Below are 15,145 nucleotides of genomic sequence, written 5' to 3'. Positions count from 1 at the left end.
TCTGCTTCATAGTAGCCATCTGTTCTGGAATTTGCTGTCTGCTTCCTTCATCCACTGTATGTCTTAGGAGTTTGCTCTGCTGGGTCATTTTGTAAGCTATGGAATTTCCCCAGTGCTGGGGCCCGGCTGGTGGCCCTGAGAGCTGTAATCACTGTCAGACCATGATAGATTAGCAGGGTGAGATGGAGACAGATATGATGGGCCTGTTTCCCCTCCATGGGAAAGGGGCACTGAGGCCGGCAAACTATGTACACTGTCTTCCTTTGGATGCTGTGGGGGTGAGGCTGGGGATAGTGCATTTTCAGAATCAAATAGATCTGGATTGTCTTTACTCCCACCTTGCAACTTCTCTTTCAAGGGGGGCAATTGGGCCCTCCAGGACTTCCACCTCAGGTCAGCCAGATGGGCCCCCTCTGCTGCTTAGAATTCCCCTGTGTCAGCCAGCTAACCCTACCCTCACCTGTGGGAACTGCTCCCTACCTTGGGCTCTTCCAGAGATGTAGCCCATCTCCAGACTACCTGACTTCTGGCCCATAGACTCTTGGTGAACTCTGATCTGATCTTGGCCCCTTGTGCACCTCTGTCTCAGGCCATGGGGAGCACTGGTGGATTAGCCTCTGGATTCACCCTATCCCAGGTATCATCAGTGGCCACAGGAGGCATGAGAACTGTGGCTGGGCAGCCTGGGCTTTCAAAGCTTAGCTGCCCCTGGTCATCATCATCTGAGGAGGTATAAGCAGGAAACAAGGCTAGGCTCGGGGGTGCTGCATGAATCCAGGCAACAAGGACAGATCGGTGCTCCCGAACACCTCCAGAGCCACAGGGTGTCACTTCCTATTCTCTCCTTCCAAGAAAACTGGACACCAAGGTTGTAGCACAGATTGGGGTCTCAGGGGTCTGGAACCACTATAGGCAAGATAACAGGGAGTTGAAGACTTGGTCTCATGAAGGGTGACCTTGGAGAGGTGCGAAACTTCTAGTAGATTTTTTTCCTCCTGTAAACTGCTTTTTCAGAACAAGAAAATGTTTCTCAAACACCCCCCAAAGTACTCTCACATCTCATTGGCCAGAACTGGGCCACATATCCATTCCTAAATAACAGTCACTTGTTATTTGGGTTGTATAATTTCCTTATAAATTTAGAAAATATCATCCTTTAGTAAGATCCAGCAAGTAATATGAAGGGATGTTAATATTGAATGGCAAGGAGTTGGGCTGAATTTCTGTAAAGTACACCTAATAACCACACTTGTGCACGGAGGGTTAAACATAAGCATAACAGATGTATCTATATTCACTAAACTGTGAAATTTCCCAATCTGTAGTTTTTAAATGTCCAGAATAACCACCACACTAAATGAGGTTATTTGCTTAGAGGTAAATGTGAAAGGAAAAGAAGACATGCGTAAGTAGTATGAACCACTTGGATAATTATAAACAATTGAGCATCCCAAGAAAATTTCATAAGCATATTTTTAATGACTGATTGACTCCTAGGAGGCAGTTAATTAGCTAACATTTATTTGCTTTTCCCACACTGCCTCTCTCCAACTTGTGGGATTAATAAAATCTGAATGAGTAAAAAAACAAACGTCTTGCTTCTCAGGAAAGGCCCTGGTTTATCCAGCTAGATTACGGGATGATGCTACCAGCTTCAAGGGGCAGGAATACTCCAGAAAACCAAGCTCCCTGGCCTCTTGTGCATCTAGCGCCATCCTTCCCCTGGCAGGTCCTAGGTTTCCTGAAGCATCACTGTGGCCTCGAGCTGGGCCAGATGCCTAAGCAGGCGGAGTCCCCCTGCTCTTCCCCCTCTTCCCAGAGGCATGTGATGCTCACCTGTGGGAGGCCTTAGCTCTTCCTTGTCTTACCATCCCACTGTGCTGATGTGTGTTTTCTGTGTAACAAATTCATATGGTTATCTTTTTCCCCTGATATCGCACAGGCTGTTTCATCTTACCTGTTCTCTGCCTCTTCCTTCCCCAGGGCTTATTTGTGCCTCCTCCTGTCCCACTAAGATCAAACTTGTTTATTCCCTGGAGTGCCATTCTTCTTTCTTTTCTCTGTTCAAGGCTTCTGACAGCTCCCCCAGAGCAGCCCAAACATCATGTGCACATGCAAGGAAAGGATGGGGTCGGGGAGGATAATTTCTCTCAATATCAAGTTTCTGGGGTATCCTCTTAGAGAACCAGAGACTGTGTAACAAACTGGCTTGTCAGCTTTCTACATAGCAGGGCTGTCTTGTGCACCATACATGATTTACAGGTTTTCAGGGAATCAGAGTAGACAGGTCTTTTCATGCTCCCAGAGAAGTGAGCACAAGTGAGGGTTCCGGCTGAGCACAGGCTTTACTCATTTGAACAGGCTCCATGCTAAGAAATGTAATCGCATGTCTACACCACTTTAATTTTTGGTCCAGGTGAGAGATGGGGTTGCCCATGTAGGAAAGACAGGACATCTGACTTTCTCATTTCCATCCAGGTGAAAAGAAACTTTAAAGTCATATCAGTTCTTAGTTTTCGAAAATGCCTGGGGTGGGGCTATTAATCTGTCTATATTAACTGAAGAAACTATTGTTGTTGTTGCAGTACTGAACTGTGGTAAGATCATCCTTTTCCACCAGATTGGCAACTACAAGAAGGTACTCTTAGAAATCTGGTCAGCTGAGTGAGTGCACAGAACCCCATGGTCACTGAGGTGATGCATCTCACCTGAATCATTCTCACGTGTCTAAGCTGCATTAAGTTTCATGACCTTATGTATTTCTTACATATGACCTGATTCTTAGTTGTCATATTGAAGAGATAAATTCAGTTCAGTTAGTGCAGCACTAGCTTAGGGAGGAGATGGCAACAAGATAGGAGAGACCGTGTGAAGGTTAGGGCCAGATCATGGCAGATGTGCACACACAGTCTGTGACTTCCCTTACTGCATGTGTTTGAACGGCCTTTTCAGGGAGAGGAGGATTGTTTGTTTATTTACTTGTTACTGTAGTAGACCCTAACTTTAACTCAGTGTTGTGTGTGGAATGTTTACATGTGCCTGAAAAACAAGGGAGAAGACTTCAGTTTTAAATCACTTATCACAAACATACCTATTTATACTTTTGTAGATGATAACATTTTGTATTTCTGTGAATAGCCTGGATTGAGTTATGCATAATTCAGAAGCACTCTTCACAGTGTATGTTGATAGATTTTAGATGACAGGTACCTGTTCCTATGCAGGGAGATAGTTTTGAAAGCACTGGTCACAATTCATGCATAACTGCCTTCACGTTCTTTGATTTGGCCCTTCTCTCAAGAATATCCTCAGGCCAGGACTATTTATGCAGCCCTTGAAGCCTGCCTTTGTCAGGTGTCTCTGTTACAGGAAACCAGGAGGCAGCAGGACCACCAGAGCCTCTGTTTCCTGGAGATCTTTTGCTGCTGTTGAAGATTCATTTCTGCAGAGGAGTTTTGAATGGAGACTGTGTTTGTCCTAGAAGTCACAGAATTGTGTCACTAAAAACAAAACAACAACAACAAAAAAATAGAACTGAGTTCCCTTGTGACTCAGTGGGTTAAAGATCTGGTGTTATTACTCCTGTGGCTCTGGCTACTGCAGTGGTGTGAGTTTAGTCACTGGCCTGGGAACTTCCACATGCTGTGGGCATGGTCAAAAAAAAAAAAAAAGAAAATACAGCCAAGTTAGAGAACTCACTCGCGGATGCTCTGGTTACTCAGGATGCTCCAGCAGACTAACACCTACCAAACGAGGAACCAGGCATCTCTTTGTGTTACTTTCAGAATGGGCCTTCTATTTTCTTTCCAATGTGTGTGATTTTTAGAATTCTCTCATATATGCATAGTATTTTTACAACCGAAGAGTTGGCCTAACACCTTTCTGCAGGTGAGGAGGCTGAGACCAGAACAATGAAAGGCCTCCTTCCAGGTGGCAGAGGTAGGATGAAACTGCTTTCCATACATCAAAAAGATATTCATTAATTACCTAAGATATAAACAAAGGTGCTTTGTGATAGTGACAAATAATTATTTTAACGGTATGATTTTAACAATTATTTCCTTTTGTTGTTGTTGTTGGTTCAGAAAGTCTGGGCCCCCAAATGCATCCATCTAATGGGTGTCCTGTTGTCTTAGTCTTATTTTCCATTACATCTCATTATACTTCAGAAAGAGCTACTTATTAGAAATTCTTGGAATTCCTGTCATGGCTTAGTGATTAACAAACCTGACTAGCATCTCTGAAGACGTGGGTTCGATCCCTGGTCTTGCTCAGTGGGTTAAGGATCCCGCATTGCTGTGAGCTGTGGTGTAGGTCACAAATGTGGTTTGGATCCCACATTGCTGTGTCTGTGGCATAGACTGGCAGCTACAACTATGATTCGACCCCTGGCCTGCGAACCTCCATATGCCATGGATATGGCCCTAAAAAGACAAAAAAGAAATAAAGAAATTCTTAAGCCTGGCCTTCTAGTTCTTCTTTTCTTAAACAGGTTTATTGAGACATAAATAAAATACCATAAAGTTCACCTGTTTAAGGTACATAATTTCCCTTCATCCTGGTCAGCACTTGATATCATCTCCTTTTGTTTATAGCCATTCTAGTGAGTGTGAAGTAGTGTATCTTGTGGTTTCGATTTGCATTTCTCTAATGACTAATGATGTTGAACATCTTTCTATGTAATTGGCCATTCTTATATCTTGGGAGATACGTCCAGTGAAATTCTTGGCCCATTTTTTTAAATTGGATTTTTGTCTTATTATTGAGTTGTGAGTTTTTTATATGTTCTGCATGTTTCTTAGATGCATGATTTGCAAATAATTTCTCCTAGACTGTGTGAATGTCTTTTCATTTTCTTGAGTATCCTTTGATACACAAAAGTTTTTAACTATGGTGAAGTCTAATTTATCATCTTTTTGTTTATCACCTGCTTTTAGCGTCTTATCTAAGAAATCATTGCCTAACCCAAAGTCATGAAAATTTACTCCAATATTTGATTCTAAGATCTTTTTAGTTCTGGCTTTTACATTACATCAATGCCTCACCTTGATTTAATTTTGTGAGTGGTGTGAGGTCAGGGTCCAAATTCATTATTTTGCATGTATGTATCAGTTACCCCAGAACCACTGTCACCTTGTTGAATTATATTTGTCCCTCTTTTGAAAATCTGTTGACCATAGATACATGGATTTATTTCTGCATTCTCAATTCTGTTGTATTGCCCTACATGTGGATTAATTTACCAGGGCTCCCATAACAAAATATCACAGATTAGGTGGCTTAAACAACAGAAATTGTATTTCCTCACAATTCTGGAGGCTGGAAGTCCAAGATCAAAGTGTTGACAAGTTTGGAATCTGAGGCCTCTCCTTGACTTGCAGACAGCTGCCTTTTCACTGTGTTCTCACGTGGCCTTTTCTGTGTGCACATATCCCTATGGTAAAAGATGGTGCCCTTAGAAGAGCACTGGTCTTACTGGATTAGAGACCACTTTAACAGCTTCATTTCAACTTAATCTATTTAAAGACCTTACCTCCAAATTCAGTCACATTCTGTGATACTAGGAGTTGAGACCTAAACTTATGAACTTGGTAGGTGGGGAAAGTGCACAATTCAGCCTGAAACAGTATGTCTGTGCTTATGTCAGTACCACACTGCTTTGATTTCTATAACACTGTAGTAAGTTCTGTTATCAGGAAGTCTGAATCCTACAACTTTGTTCTTTTTTCAAGAATGTTTTGGGGAGTTCCTTTCATGGCTTAGTGGTTAACGAACCCGACTAGGATACATGAGGACTAGGATACATGCAGGTTCAATCCCTGGTCTTGCTTATTTATTGAAGTATAGTGGGTATCCTTAGTGGGTTAAGGATCCGGTGGGTTAAGGATCCGGTGTCATCATGAGCTGTGGTGTAGGTCGCAGACACAGCTCAGATCCCGCATTGCTGTGGCTCTGTTGTAGGCCTACAGCTGTAGCTCCAATTTGACCCCCGGTCTGGGAACTTTGATATGCCATGATACAGCTTGAAAAAGCAAAAGATAAGAAAATTAAAAATTAAAAGAATTTTAAAAAAGAATGTTTTGGCTACTCTGGTCCTTGAATTTCCTTATGAGTTTTAAGATCAGCTTGTAGATTTCTGTAAAAAATCAAGCTGAGAGTTGATAAGGACTGTCTACAGTCTATAGATCAATTTGGGTAGTACTGCCATCTTAACAATATTAAGTTTTCTGATCCATGAATATAGGATGTCTTTCTGTTTATTTAGGCCTTCTTTCTTTTTTTTGTTCTTTTTGTTTATAATTGTCTCCCTCAAGACCACTAGTTACGGATATGGGGGATCTTTCTTGTCTGCCTTCAGTATTTTCATATTTTTAATTCTTTTCTTTTATTCTTACCCATTTCAGTTTGCTCAGTTCTCTCAAAACCTATCTCCTTGTGCCTCTCTGGGTATTAGTTCTGTCCATTCTCACTCTTGGTGCCACTGACCTGTGAGTGACCTGCTATAGGTTAAAGTCAAGTCTAAAAGAATGATGTCTCTGCCATCTTGCATGGTGTGGCCAGGGGGGATATACTTTGGGTGAAATATGGAAAACATAGCTACTCTGAAATAGCAGATACTTTTTTAAAAAATTTATTTATTGAAGTATAGTTGATTTACAATGTTGTGCAAATTTCCAGCAAAATGACCCAGTTTTATATATATATATATACATTATTTTTCTTATATTATCTTCCATCATGGTCTATCTCAAGAGATTGGATATAGTTGAGGAATAACAGATGCTTTAAAGCATGTTCTAAGTTGTCTGAAACTCCTTTCCACAAAGATAAATCACCAGATTAACTCATATGTAAGTTCTACATAGAGAAATAATCTTTCCTGATTTATTTGACCTTATTGCCAGCAACTAAAATCATAAGCTCATTGCTCAACTAGAGAAACCGCCCTGGGAAATATAGCAAAAATGTCAAATTGTATTCATATCAACTCTCATTACATTCAAATATCTTTATGGGTGGTGACATATTTAAGACGACTTAAAACTCAAACTGGAGTAAACTGTGGTTCAGGCATCCAGGATGGAGCCAGGTGGTCACTGTTGTGGTATCAGACAGGTCCCTGCATCACCAAGGACTTGAGTTTGCTGAGCTGTATATGACTCCAGAATACTGCCAGACAGCACAGCCATTCTCAAAATCTGTGGTTTCAAATTCCCCCCAACTTGCAGCTATGTAGTCATTTACAACCCCAATCAATCCTTGCTTAAGGAGCACTCTTATTTCTTGCCAGCTCTTGACCATTTATGTAAACTTATGGTTTTCTGCCTCCTCTATCTTATAGTTCCTCAGAATACAATTCAAGTGCTTCTTGGATCTGTGTCTTGAGGGGTGCAACCCCAACAAACCTCCAATAAACACCTCTTTACTTCAAGTAGATCTCCATTTTTGGAGTTCTTGGCTATCCTAGGTAGTAATAATCTTGTCTAGGTCATTTCCTCTGAACAAGTCTCATTCCTTAGCACCCTCTTTTCCTTTGCATAACAGGTTTAGAATGTGCTCAGTTTCAAATGAGGGTAACCTACTTGAAGCAGATAAAGCAAAAGGATATTTTACTTGCTCTAGTAACTAGCTATCTCCAGGAGTCTGACCCTGAACTTGGGACCCAGGGATTTGGACAGCAGCACAAGGACTGCTTCTCCATTTCTTAGGTCTCCTTTGAATTGCCTTCCACATGAGACAGGTTACTCTCTAGCAAAAGCAAAGACGGCTAGGCTTACATCACCCTACTGCCCTGCTTGTTTAGCTGGGAGGAGAGAGAACATATGTGAGCCTCCAAAAGGATGCTCATTGGACTTCTGAACTAGTCACTGTGGTTGGCTTGAATCCCAGGCACCCATAAAAGGTAGGCAGAGCCCTATTCAAGTTTCCAAGAGAAGGAAAGATGCAGTTCCTAAAGGGAAAGGAACAATCGAATAAAAAGAAACTTATTGGCCACTAGTAAGGCCTTATGTGTTTGTAATTTTTTAACTTAACAGGCCTTCATCATTTTCATAGGTAAAAGACCCTTGGTAACTAGGAGATGTTTATTTCTTGAAGAGGAAGATTCTGGGCCAAATGGCCACAATGCTTGGAAAAATCTATCTCATCAAGCCTTGCCTCTCCGCCCACTTATACCACCCACAGAAAGCTCTGTTGCCCTCAATCAAAGTATTGTTTATGGGGGACAGAGTATCATTAGGTAGTCCTAAGTGTTCCGACCAGAATGGACCTTCTTATAAATGGCTGAATACAAGGGTTTTATTGCAACTATTAAAATATCTGGATTGCTGTTCCTGCCATCTGTGCACCAAAATAGTATCTGCCTCCACAACTCCTTTGCTCATGGGTTGCAAACCACCACTAGAAAGGACAGAGAAGTTGCTCATATATGGTTGCATGTTTTTATCATTGCTTTTCTTCCCCAAAAGTTCTTACTTGTTTTTTTGCATTAGGCTGCTGTCAGAAAATATAAAACCTTCTGGTTCTACAAGAACTTCTAGTGAATGAGGAAGAGAATCCAGTAGATAATAGAGATGATTAGAGTTGCTTAGCAGGCATTTGCTACCAAGGAGATGAAATAAAGCAATTAATTACTTAGAGGCATCTAAACAGCAATTGGTAGTACACATGTCTTTGTTCAGTGCATTTGAAATCTTTGTTTTTTTGCCTCCAAGAATTGGGGGGGCGGGGTTCTGATAATAAGAGTATTAGGTTAACAAAAAGTCTTTGAAAATGTTTTTCTTTTTTAACTAACTTGTCTTTGTTCCTTCACTGGCTGAACAAAAAGTCACAAATATATTCAAATCACCCTGAATTTACTGAAAACTTAAATGTATAAAACTGCTAAGGCATAGTGTCACTGTGAGGTTAAAATTCATTCAAAATACATTATCCATCCCCACATAAGAAAATCAATGTTGAATTTCACTTTAAAAGTAACTTCAATAGTACCTTGATAAATTTCTCCAGTTTTTCTGATTTCTGTGTATGTGTTTCACTGCAGTACACTTCTGTACAGTCCTCAAATACAAGTGGCCCTCTATATCTGCAGGTTCCACATCCACAGATCCAACCAGCTGCAGATGGAAAATAATAAAGGAGTTCCTGTGTGGCTCAGCAGGTTAAGTAACCAGCGTTGTCACTGCAGTGGCTCATGTCACCGCTGTGGCACAGGTTCAGTCTCTGGCCCAGGAACTTCCACGTGCTGTGGGTGTGGTCAAAAAAAAATAAATTATAAAAGAACAATCTAGAAAGTTCCAAAAATGCAAAGGTTAAATTTGCTGAGTGCTGGCAACTATTTATATAGCAGTTACATTGTTTTTACGATTTACATAGCATTTCTATTGTACTAGCTGTTAAAGCAATCTAGAAATAATTTTTTTTTTTTTTTTGGTCTTTTTAGGGCCCATCCAAAGCGTTAGTTCCCAAAGTAGGGGTCAAATTGGAGCTGCAGCTGCTGGCCTACACCACAGCCACAGCAACCCAGGATCTGAGCCAAGTCTGCAACCTACACCACAGCTCATGGCAACACCAGATCCTTAACCCACTGAGTGAGGCCAGGACTAAACCCGCATCCTCATGGATACTAGTCAGGTTCATTACCACTGAGCCACAACAGGAACTCAGAGAGATGATTTAAAGTACTGAGGGAGAATGTACAGATGTGCATAGGTTATATGGAAGTACTACAGTATTTTATATAGGGCCTCAAGCATCTGAGGATTTTGCTATCTGTAGGGGTCCTGGGACTAATCCCCTACAGATAGTGAAGACTGACTTAACATAAACCCCCCAGAAAGAAGCAAATCTTTATCAACTGCCCTATACAGCCCTGTATTTGCCAAATTTATCTTAGTCCCTGAAGCATCAATAATCTCATTTTGTTGATCTGAAAACAGAAAGCAGTGTCAGTAGCTTTCCTGTATCATACAGGGTTCTAAGTCCATGTGACTCCCAGACCTTTCTTTTTCAAGGATGTGTGTTCTCTCTCTGCTCAGCATATAAGAAGTCTCCAGAGGTCGACTGCCTCAGTTCAGATCCAGATCTACCACTCACTTGCTAGGGGACCTCAAAGCAGTTGAAGTTCTTCTGTGCCTCGATTTCCTCATTTCTGAGAAAGATCATACATGCATAGGTCTCATAGGTTTTGTGGGGATTAAATGAAGTAATACCTAGACCACTTAGAATAAGGCTTACCCACCGTTATCTAGGTGATAATCATTAGCTGTTGCTGTTTACATCTGTTATTAGTGTTATTATTACCATCGCATCATAGCAATTCTTCTGTAAACATCATGGGTGTCCTGTATCAATCTAAGTGAGTCTGGGTGACTTCTTTATGCAATGTCTAAAACTTCATTCTTTTTTTTTTTTTTTTTTGGTGACTCAAGAGCCAGTGTTCTTTATCTTATTTTATTTTTTGTCTTTTTGCCTTTTCCAGGGCCGCATCCACGGCACATGGGGGCTCCCAGGCTAGGGGTCCAACAGGAGCCGCAGCCACGGGCCTACACCAGAACCACAGCAACTCGGGATCCAAGCCACATCCGCGACCTACACCACAGCTCACGGCAACGCCAGATCCCCAACCCACTGAGCAAGGCCAGGGATCAAACCCGCAACCCCATGGTTCCCAGTCGGATTCACCAACCACTGCGCCACCATGGGAACTCCTAAACTTCATTCTAATCTGCATTTTTCCATTTGCATTCTTCTGGACATAGTACAGAGAGGTATTTTAAGACTTAAAGCTGGTATATTTTTTTAACCATTTGCTTGACCTGTGAGACTACTTGGTAACTGAGGCAAACTCCTTATCGAGGAAAAAAAAAAAACAAAAAACAAAACAAAACAAAACACTAAAAAACCAGCCCAATTGTTGACAGTGGTTTTTGTCTTATTTCCTATTTTTCTGTTATCTCTTGGTTGCTATTTTTTTTCTTTTCTAAGTCGGGGTACAACTGATCCTTCTGAAGGGACCTTTTGCAGAATTCTCAATTGTAGGAGGTTTCTTTGAACTTGGGTTTAAATTTTAATTTGCAAGAAAGTTGAAGCAGATGAATTTTCTCATTGTGAAACAAAATGAATGCCTTGATGATATATTTGTTTTTCTTAGCAGGCTTCTGCCATTAAGATTGATGCTTGAGGATATATTGTTAGATCCTGTGTGGAAGAGAAAGTTATTACTCATAGTTTAGCAGATTTTAGCATACTTGCACTACAACATGGAATATTTTACATTTAGTACTGCGCCATTATCAGATGGCATTTTCATACTGAATTACAACAAAAATTTTATGCTACTAACATTTAATGAAATTTTAATAAGTCTGTGTTTTGATGCTATTATTCAAATAATGTGTTTTGAATTACTTTCCTTGGAATATATTTGCATTAAAGAGGAACTCAATTTGATTTGGTTCTTTGAAGAGTTTACCCACTTTCTGGTAGCTTTAAAAAAGACAAAATGGGAAATTCAGTTTCTTCTTTGCAAGTCACTAAATAGAAAAGGAAGGCTGGAGTTCCCATTGTGGCGCAGCAGAAATGAATCTGACTAGGAACCATGAGGTCTGGGTTCCATCCCTGCCCTCACTCAGTGGCTTAAGGATCCAGCATTTCCTTGAGCTGTGGTGTCAGTGGCGGACTCGGCTTGCATATGGCGTTGCTGTGGTGTAGGCTGGCAGCTGCAGCTCTGATTAGACCCCTAGCCTGGGAACCTCCATATGCATAGGTGCGGCCCTAAAAAGACAAAAAGACAAAAGAAAAAAAATTTTTTTAAGGAAAGGCATTTGCTAAGATCCGTGGAAATAAGGCAGCAGACTGCAGATGGTTTGAGTTAATGAAATAATTCATGTTGGTTATTAAAGTTGCACTATGTGTGTACATATATATATATTTGCACATTTAATAGATTATAAGGGATGCTACCCTTGGGTTCTCTTAACTTTCACATTGAGCCCTTAAGGCTGATCTATTAAGGCAGTCCATGATTGCAGTTCTTGGTCAGGATGCCTAAAATTAAACGGCAACCTTTTGAGAGCGCATATCTTTGTTGGTAGCTTTCTCTCACCCATTTCTGCTAAAGTTCTGGTTGTGGGACCAAGGCGATTTTCATGAGCATGTTCTTTATAAAAGATAAACTCCCTTGACCAAGCAAAAACACTCCAATGAAACGTGATTTATGGGGCGGCTTCGCGAAGTTGTCCAGCTGATGGTATTTATATGTACACAATATCGACACTGAAATAGTGAAAAGGCAAGCCTGTTGTTACCTTTGTTTTTAAAGAGACTGTTTTAAACAGGCTTTAGAGAAAGTAACTCTTGGGAAACGGTTAGGAGGGATTGGTGAAAGCAAACTAGTCCTCATGGTTTTTCATTCCTTCTACACCTAGTTTTGAATGGAAAAGAAATGCTTTCACTTTCCTTTCACGCTCTCCGCGGTTTTTCTCCCACATTCACCTTCGGAGTTTCCTTCACCTAACAAGTTCCGATTTGAGAACTCGTCATACTTACTCTCAATAGTCCTAGCCTGAGCTGTGTGGTTGAACTGAGCCGTCGCTCTGTTAGGGGCTTTGTTTCCTGTTCTCTATCTCCTTGGTTTGGTAAGGACGATCCTTAATTGTAATAAAAGAAGCCATAGGGACCGCCAAGGCTGAGCAAAGACCCCAGTTTCCTGACTCTGCCGAAAGGCCACTGGTCCGAGCTACCCCCAAGACGTGGCGCGAACTCCGTGACGTAGCGCGCAGCCCTCTTGACGCAGCGCGCAGCCTCCGTGAGGAACCCGCGCCCCTGGCCCCGCCCCGGGCCGCCGGGACCAGCTGCGCGCCTACCCGCAATCTCGCAGCCGCCGGTTACTGTGAGTCCGCGCCGTCCCGGGCCCGCCGCCGCGATATGTCGCAAAAACCGAAGAGTCGCGGCCGCGCCGGCACCCAGGCAGAACGGGAGCGGGACTGGGGAGGAGGCGGCGGCGCAGAGGAGGCCCCGAGCACGTCCCGCGGGCCTTCCTCGCAGGGCGGCCGGCGAGCCGAGGCCTCCCCAGCGCCGGGGCCCCGGTCGCAGAAGCAGCTGGAGCTGAAGGTGGCCGAACTCGTGCAGTTCCTGCTGATCAAGGACCAGAGGAAGATCCCGATCCGGCGCACCGACATCCTGAAGCACGTGGTCGGGGACTATAAAGATGTCCTCCCAGAGCTGCTCCGGCTGGCAGCCGAGCGCCTGGAGTACGTGTTCGGGTACCGGCTGGTAGAGCTGGAGCCCCGGAGCAACACCTACATCCTGGTCAACACGCTGGAGCCGGTGGAGGAGGACGCCGAGGTGCGCGGCGACCAGGGCACACCTACCACCGGGTTGCTGATGATCGTGCTGGGGCTCATCTTTATGAAGGGCAACAGCATCAAGGAGACGGAGGTCTGGGACTTTCTGCGGCGCCTCGGGGTGCACCCCACCAAGAAGCACCTGATCTTCGGGGACCCCAAGAAGCTTATAACCGAGGACTTCGTGCGACAGAGGTATCTGGAGTACCGGCGCATCCCCCACACTGATCCTGTGGACTACGAGCTCCAGTGGGGCCCACGCACCAACCTGGAGACCAGCAAGATGAAGGTGCTCAAGTTCGTGGCCAAAGTCCACAATCAGGACCCCAAGGACTGGCCGGCTCAGTACTGTGAGGCTCTGGCGGAGGAGGAGGCCAGGGCCAGACCCCCAACAGGTGGCCCAGCCCCTTCTTGAAATCTGAGAGACTCAGAGGGACTCCAGGGTGGGTAGGGGGGGCGCGCGCGCGCGCGCGTGTGTGTGTGTGTGTGTGTATGAGAGCATCTTTCTGCTAAAGCTTCAATGTGCGTAGTTTTAGGATGTGTTTGCCGACTTATATTGCAAGTTCCTTGGTTCCAAATTTTCACCTATAAAAATATTAACGGACAATTTGTTTTGATTTATTGTCTGTGTTTTTTGGTATAAAAATCTCGCTAGCTTTCTAAAGCTAATTGGAAAACTTTGTACCATGATCTGGAAATAGATATTGAAGAAAGAACACATCAGTAAGTTGCTTTGATGTCAAGGAAATAAAAGCACGAAATGGCTCTTACCTGGCCTCTTGACGACCCCACTTTGAAAGGAACAATAAAAGTCTATAAATTGAAACCTAAAATGTAATTGCCTATATCCCTTTTTAAATTTAGCATAGCTACTTTTAGAATGTATTTTTTATGTATATAAGCGTTATGAATCATTCTAGGTAATGTACATGCTGTATTTTTCCCAAATAACTTTACCTCGGTAATTACTACTAGGTTGTGTGGCTGACTTTTAGTTACATTTATTTTTTTCCTTTTTTGGCTACTATAGTTACAATAAATACTGTGTTTTGAAGCAGCATTGTGCATTTTTTTAACCATAAGTCGAGAAATTAATTTCATGACTGAAAACAGGCATCTTAACAAAAAAGAAAAACACTTTTTGCTACATAGCATTAAGGTAGTGTTTTGTGGAAATTGCTTTATTTGTGTGTGTGCATATCACGATGTAAAATATATTTCTTTCAGTGGGTTACAGAAAAGATAAAGCCATTGGTGATTAACCATGCCTACCTGGGAAGCAAACTATCTGGATTCAGATTCTCCTTCTGCATAACTAGCTATATGAATTAGGCAGGTTACTTAAGATGTATACAGATTTTTCCTCACCTGTAAAGTGGGTTGATGATGCCTGTATTGTGTGTGATGTGATACTTAGATATGGAAATATGTGTGAAGTTCTTGGCACAATGCTGGGTGTGGGGGATTTTAGTTGTTGCTCTGTTCCTTAAAAGTTTGTTTAAATAGTTTTTTATTCTTGGTCTGGAGCAACAAAAAAAAATTTGAAGGTTTTCTTTCATTATATATTTAGTTTTCAATTTGTCCTATTATTTTGTAACTTTGATCACTTTGGTTAAGGTGGTTTCTACCATTCCTCTACACTTTGAAATTTTCCATTTCCCTTTGTAACAAACAAGCAACTTGTGTGGAGACAGAGATTTTGTAAATATTGTATTCCTCACCAAAATTTCAGTTTATTCACTTTTATCTGTATAGACTCATTATAGTCTTTTATTGTCACGATTTATTTTGATACCCAA

General features: G+C 42.2%; 1 protein-coding gene across 1 annotated transcript; it reads left to right on the top strand.

The window, feature by feature from the left end:
* Positions 1 to 12,812: 12,812 nt before the first annotated feature.
* On the top strand, positions 12,813 to 14,403 carry NSMCE3 (NSE3 homolog, SMC5-SMC6 complex component). Its single transcript, XM_047766884.1, has one exon. The coding sequence runs from the start codon at positions 12,928 to 12,930 to the stop codon at positions 13,759 to 13,761; it is 834 nt and encodes a 277-aa protein (XP_047622840.1). The 5' UTR covers positions 12,813 to 12,927; the 3' UTR covers positions 13,762 to 14,403.
* Positions 14,404 to 15,145: the final 742 nt, after the last annotated feature.

Source organism: Phacochoerus africanus, chromosome 2 (genome assembly GCF_016906955.1).
Source record: "Phacochoerus africanus isolate WHEZ1 chromosome 2, ROS_Pafr_v1, whole genome shotgun sequence".
Taxonomy (NCBI): domain Eukaryota; kingdom Metazoa; phylum Chordata; class Mammalia; order Artiodactyla; family Suidae; genus Phacochoerus; species Phacochoerus africanus.
Note: the sequence above shows the minus strand (reverse complement) of the source record. Positions and strands in the feature narration are given on the sequence as shown.